Source organism: Scyliorhinus canicula, chromosome 17 (assembly GCF_902713615.1).
Source record: "Scyliorhinus canicula chromosome 17, sScyCan1.1, whole genome shotgun sequence".
In the NCBI taxonomy this organism is placed as follows: Eukaryota; Metazoa; Chordata; class Chondrichthyes; order Carcharhiniformes; family Scyliorhinidae; genus Scyliorhinus; species Scyliorhinus canicula.
This window is the reverse complement of record NC_052162.1, coordinates 99361483-99367482: the sequence shown is the minus strand read 5'-3', so window position 1 is coordinate 99367482 and position 6000 is coordinate 99361483. Positions and strand designations below refer to the sequence as shown.

The 6000-nt window shown below is 59.8% G+C and overlaps 1 protein-coding gene across 2 annotated transcripts in view; it reads right to left on the bottom strand.

Annotated features, from left to right (window-relative positions):
* Positions 1 to 6000, bottom strand: part of taf7 (TAF7 RNA polymerase II, TATA box binding protein (TBP)-associated factor) — a 44585-nt gene that overhangs the window by 1533 nt on the left and 37052 nt on the right. For both annotated transcript variants that reach the window (XM_038775475.1, XM_038775474.1), the window contains exons 10-11: positions 5319 to 5431; positions 2708 to 2767 (exon numbers count right to left, since the gene is read on the bottom strand). In XM_038775475.1, the coding sequence (XP_038631403.1) occupies positions 2708 to 2767; positions 5319 to 5431 (173 nt within the window). The remainder of the gene's footprint in view (positions 1 to 2707; positions 2768 to 5318; positions 5432 to 6000) is intronic.

Sequence of the window (6000 nt, the reverse complement as noted above, 5' to 3'; positions counted from 1 at the left end):
TTTGAAAGCCAATGTAGCAATGCTGCAGGAGACTCACTTGAGGGTGAAGGACCAGGTGAGACTTAAAAAGGGCTGGGTTAGTCACGTGTTGCACTCTAGATTTGACGGAAGGGCTCGAGGGGTAGCGGTAATGGTCAGCAAATGAGTATGTTTCCAGATGGAAAATGTGGTGATAGGTCAGGGGGGTAGATATGTGTTTGTGACAGGGACGCTGGCAGGGGAGGTTAGTGGCGCTGGTAAGTGTATACGGTCCCAATTGGGACGATGTGGGATTTGCAAAGAAGGTGTTTGGGGCTATCCCTCACTTGGACACACATGAACTGATAGTTGGGGGGGGGGGGGGGGCACTGGAACTTGGTACAGGAGTTGGACAGGTCACAGCCGCGCTCGCTGGTCCCATCAGGGTGGGGCGAAGGCGTTGGCTGGGCTAATGGTGGAAACGAGAGGTGTGGACCCTTGGCGGTTTCTGCACCCGAGGTAACGGGAGTACGCGTTTTTCTCAGCAGTCCATAAGGTATACTTGCGGATCGACTTTTTTGTGGTGGGGAAGGCTTTGCTGGCTGGGGTTAAGGGGTCAGAATACTCGGTAATTGCAGTGTCAGATCATGCTCCGCATTGGGTGGATATGGTACTGGAGAAGGGGGTAGCGCAGAGGCTGGGGTGAAAATTAGATGTGGGATTTTTGGGGGAACCAAGGTTCTGTGACAAAATTGAAAAGGTAATTGAGGAATATGTAGGTTTCAACTGTACGGGTGAGGTTCGAAGGCAGTTGTCTGGGAGGCTCTAAAGGCGGTGATGAGGGGTGAGGTGATCTCATTTAAGGCCAGGGTGGACAAAGAGGAGAGGTTGCAGCGACAGTGGATAAGAGATGAGATGTTGGAGGTAGTTAGAGGAGTTATGCAGAATATGGGGACCCAACAAAGTTGGAAAAGAGGAAGGAACTACAGGTGAGCTTTGACCGACTATCTACCAGGAAGGCGGTGCTCCAACTGAAACGAGCAAGGGGTGCAGTTTACGAGCATGGAGAGAAGGCTCCATTAGCAGGTCAGCTCCGGAGGGAGGCAGGGGCAAGGGAAATTGTTCAGGTGAGGATCAGGGCAGGGAAGTTGGTAGTGGCTCTGGATCTGATTAACACGGGCTTGGAGGAATTTTATGAGAGGTTGTACAGGCCAGAGCCACCTGGGGGAGACCGGGAGATGCAGGAATTTCTGGAAGAGTTGGAGTATCCGAGGTGAGGGAAGGGGGACAGGGCGACATTAGAAGGAGCGACAGTGGAGTAGGAGATAAAAGATGCGATTGGGCAGATGCAGTCGGGGAAGATGGCAGGGCCGGATGGGTTTCCGATGGAATATTCTAAAATATTCAAGGATAAGCTTGTATAGGCCCATATCACTTTTGAATGTGGACGAAAAGTATTGGCGAAGGTACTGGCGGGTAGGCTGGAGGAGTGCCTCCCGAAGGTGATAGGTGAAGATCAGACAGGGTTCGTGAGAGGGAGGCAGCTCTTTTCAAATGTTAGAAGGGTATTGAACGTCGTTATTGCACCGGCGGAGGGGAAGGAAACACAGGTGGTTGTGGCATTGAACACTGAGAAGGCGTTTGACCGGGTAGAATGGGGGTACTTGATGGCAGTTCTGGAGCGGTTTGGGATTGAACCAAGATATGTGAACTGGGTAAAGCTACTGTACAAGGAGCCGAGGGCAAGTGTCCGTACAAACAACATCAGCTTGAGATACTTTTCTCTCCACCGTGGGACTAGGCAGGAATGTCCTTTGTCCCCCCTGCTGTTTGCACTTGCAATTGAGCCGTTGGCCATCACATTAAGAAGTTTGGGGGTAAGACGCACTCTTTCCCCTCTGCCGCCCCGGAAGATCAAGCCACCAGGTCTTGCAGGGCAGCGGAGGGGAAGACGGCAACAGCGCATGCGCGGGTTGGAGCCAGCGTCAAGGCCCGGCGACCGAGTTTGACGAAACACCGCTAGTAGCCCCCCCCCCCCCCCCCCCCCCCCCCCCCCCCCCCTCCCCACCCTCCTTCCGGGGGGGGAGACAGGAGGCGAGGAGCGGCCTCCGATGCCGTCGTGAAACACTCCGGGTTTCACAACGGCGTCGGCCGTTGCGGAGAATTCCGCCCAGTTTATCTGAGAATAGAGGGAGAAAGTGAGTGTGAGAGTGTCGACTGAAAGAGTGAGTGCATTTGAGAGTGTAGAGTGAGAGAGTCAGTGTATATCAGAGTGTAAGTGAGAGTGAGTGTATTTCAGAGTGTACATTGAGAGTGTGAAAGTGTAGAATGAGTATCTATCAGGGTGTAGAGTGAGTGAGAGTGAGTGTATGGGAGTATAAAGTGAGTGTATATCAGAGCGTAGAGTGATTGAGTGTATGAGTGTAGAGTGAGAAAGGGAGTGTATCTGAGAGTGCACAGCTAGAGTGCATGTGAGTGGAGCGTGGGAGGACTGTGTATGTGAGAGTGCAGAGTGAGAGAGTATATAAGAGAGTGTAGAGAGTGAGTGTATATCAGCATATAGTGAGTGAGAGTTTGGAGTGATAGAGTATCAGAGGGAGAGTGAGCATGAGAGTATAGAGTGAAAAATTGAGTGTGTGTGGGAGTGAAGAATTAGAGAGTGTGTATGCGACAGTAGAGTGAGAGAGTGTATGAGAGTGCGAAGTGAGAGGGGATGGACTATGTCAAAATGAGAATGATGAGTTCTCACCTGCAGTTTCTCCTTCTCCTCCTGTTGTTTGATCTCATCAACCACAGCCTGGAGTCGATTCTAGAAGAGACCGAAATGGACAAAAATCTAAAGTAATGCACCGACCTCACAGTACCACATCATACAATGAATTCTCAAAGGGAGGGGGGGTGCCAGGAGGGGGGACGTGGTGCCGGGCCGGGAGAGGGCGGTTTGCAGAACGGGGTGGGGGGGGGCAGAGTGCCGGCTGGGGACAGGGAAGAGGTGCCGTGGCGGGAAGTAGAGGGCAAGGTCCTCGGCGGAAGGGGGCAGGATCGCAGGGGGAAGGGCAGCAGGGAGAATTGGGCAGGGTCACGGGGGGGGGGGGGGCAGGGTCGCAGGGGGAAGGGGCAGAGCTGCAGGGGGAGGGGGGCAGGGCCGCAGGGGGAAGGGGGCAGGGCCGCAGGGGGATGGGGACAGGGCCGCAGGGGAAAGGGGGCAGGGCCGCAGGGGGATGGGGACAGGGCCGCAGGGGAAAGGGGGCAGGGCCGCAGGGGAAAGGGGGCAGGGCCGCAGGGGAAAGGGGGCAGGGCCGCAGGGGAAAGGGGCAGGGCAACAGGGGGCAGGGCTGCAGGGGAAAGGGGGCAGGGCAACAGGGGGCAGGGCCGCAGGGGAAAGGGGGCAGGGCAACAGGGGGCAGGGCTGCAGGGGAAAGGGGGCAGGGCCGCAGGGGAATGGGGGCAGGGCCGCAGGGGAACGGGGGCAGGGCCGCAGGGGAAAGGGGCAGGGCAACAGGGGGCAGGGCCGCAGGGGAATGGGGGCAGGGCCGCAGGGGAAAGGGGGCAGGGCAACAGGGGGCAGGGCTGCAGGGGAAAGGGGGCAAGGCCGCAGGGGAATGGGGGCAGGGCCGCAGGGGAACGGGGGCAGGGCCGCAGGGAAAGGGGCAGGGCAACAGGGGGCAGGGCCGCAGGGGAAAGGGGGCAGGGCCGCAGGGAAATGGGGGCAGGGCCGCAGGGGAAAGGGGCAGGGCCGCAAATGGAAGGGGGCAGGGCCACAGGGGGAATTGGGCAGGGGCGCGGGGGGGGCGCGGTCGCAGGGGAAAGGGGGAAGGGCCGCAGGGGAAAGGGGGCAGGGCCGCAGGGGAAAGGGGGCAGGGCCGCAGGGGGAAGGGGGCAGGGTCGCAGGGGAAAGGGGGCAGGGCCGCAGGGGAAAGGGGGCAGGGTCGCAGGGGAAAGGGGGCAGGGCCGCAGGGGAAAGGGGGCAGGGCCGCAGGGGGAAGGGGGCAGGGCCGCAAATGGAAGGGGGCAGGGCCACAGGGGGAATTGGGCAGGGGCGCGGGGGGGGGCGCGGTCGCAGGGGAAAGGGGGCAGGGTCGCAGGGGAAAGGGGGCAGGGCCGCAGGGGAAAGGGGGCAGGGCCGCAGGGGAAAGGGGGCAGGGCCGCAGGGGAAAGGGGGCAGGGCCGTGGGGGGCAGGGCCGTGGGGGGCAGGGCTGCGGGGGGAAGGGTCGCGGGGGGATGGGGACAGGGTCGCTGGGGGAAGGGGACAGGGTCGCGGGGGAAGGAGACAGGGTTCCGGGGGGAAGGGGGCAGGGCCATAGGGGGAAGGGGGCAGGGCCGCGGAGGGCAGGGCTGTGGGGGGGAAGGGTCGTGGGGGAAGGGTCGCAGGGGGAAGGGTCACGGGGGGAAGGGTCACGGGGGGAAGGGTCACGGGGGGAAGGGGACGGTCGCGGGGTGAAGGGGACAGGGTCGCGGGGTGAAGGGGACAGGGTCGCGGGGGGAAGGGGACAGGGTCGCGGGGGGAAGGGGACAGGGTCGCGGGGGGAAGGGGACAGGGTCGTGGGGTGAAGGGGACAGGGTCGCAGGGGAAGGGGACACGGTCGCGGGGGGAAGGGGACAGGGTCGCGGGGGGAAGGGGACAGGGTCGCGGGGGGAAGGGGACAGGGTGGCAGGGGGGAAGGGGACAGAGTCGTGGGGGGAAGGGGACAGGGTCGGCGGGTAAGGGGACAGGGTCGCGGGGGGAAGGGGACAGGGTCGCGGGGGGAAGGGGACAGGGTGGCAGGGGGGAAGGGGACAGAGTCGTGGGGGGAAGGGGACAGGGTCGGCGGGTAAGGGGACAGGGTCGCGGGGTGAAGGGGACAGGGTCGCGGGGGGAAGGGGACAGGGTCGCGGGGTGAAGGGGACAGGGTCGCGAGGTGAAATGGACAGTGAAATGGTGTAAGGGACGAGGTGAAATGGTGTAAGGGACAGGGTCGCGGGGGAAGGGGACAGGGTCGCGGGGGAAGGGGACAGGGTCGCGGGGGGAAGGGGACAGGGTCGCGGGGGAAGGGGACAGGGTCGCGGGGGGAAGGGGACAGGGTCGCGGGGGGAAGGGGACAGAGTCGCGGGGGGAAGGGGACAGAGTCGTGGAGTGAAGGGGACAGGGTCGCGGGGGGAAAGTGACAGGGTCGCGGGGGAAGGGGACAGGGTTGCAGTGGGTGGAAGAGGGTACTCCCTTGGGGTTTCGGCTAGGAGGAAGAGATTTGATGAGTTGGGAGGATGAGAATGAGTTTTGAGGATTCAGACGGTATTCTACAGAGAGGTGTGGGATATGGAGACTAGTGGTGTGTTAGGGGGAGTGGTGAGGAGAGTGGGGTCCCTGTGCAACAATACTCACCTTCAATGCCAGATTCTCCACTTTCATAATCAGGTCCTCCTGCCGTTTCCTTTTCTCCTGGGTCAGCCGCAAAGTCTCTCGCAGTTTCTCAATCTCGTACTGGAACTCCAACACTGCAAAGAAACAGGAGGGGGTCCACTGTAATCACACTAACCTAAAGCCAAAGCCTCAACCCTGACTCCCAACGGCCTCAACCCCATGGCAAGCTGTATAATACCATCGACAGCAACCCCATGGCAAGCTGTATAATACCATCGACAGCAACCCCATGGCAAGTTGTATAATACCATCAACAACAACCCCATGGCAAGCTGTATAATACCATCGACAACAACCCCACGGCATGCTGTATAATACCATCAACAGCAACCCCATGGCATACAGTACAATACTATCGACAGCAACCCCATGGCATGCAGTATAATACCATCAACAGCAACCCCATGGCAAGCTGTATAATGCCATCAACAGCAACCCCATGGCATGCTGTATAATACCATCAACAGCAACCCCATGGCATGCTGTATAATACCATCAACAGCAACCCCATGGCAAGCTGTATAATACCATCGATAGCAACCCTATGGCATGCTGTATAATACCATCGACAGCAACCCCATGGCATGCTGTATAATACCATCAACAGCAACCCCATGGCATGCTGCAATATACCATCGATAGC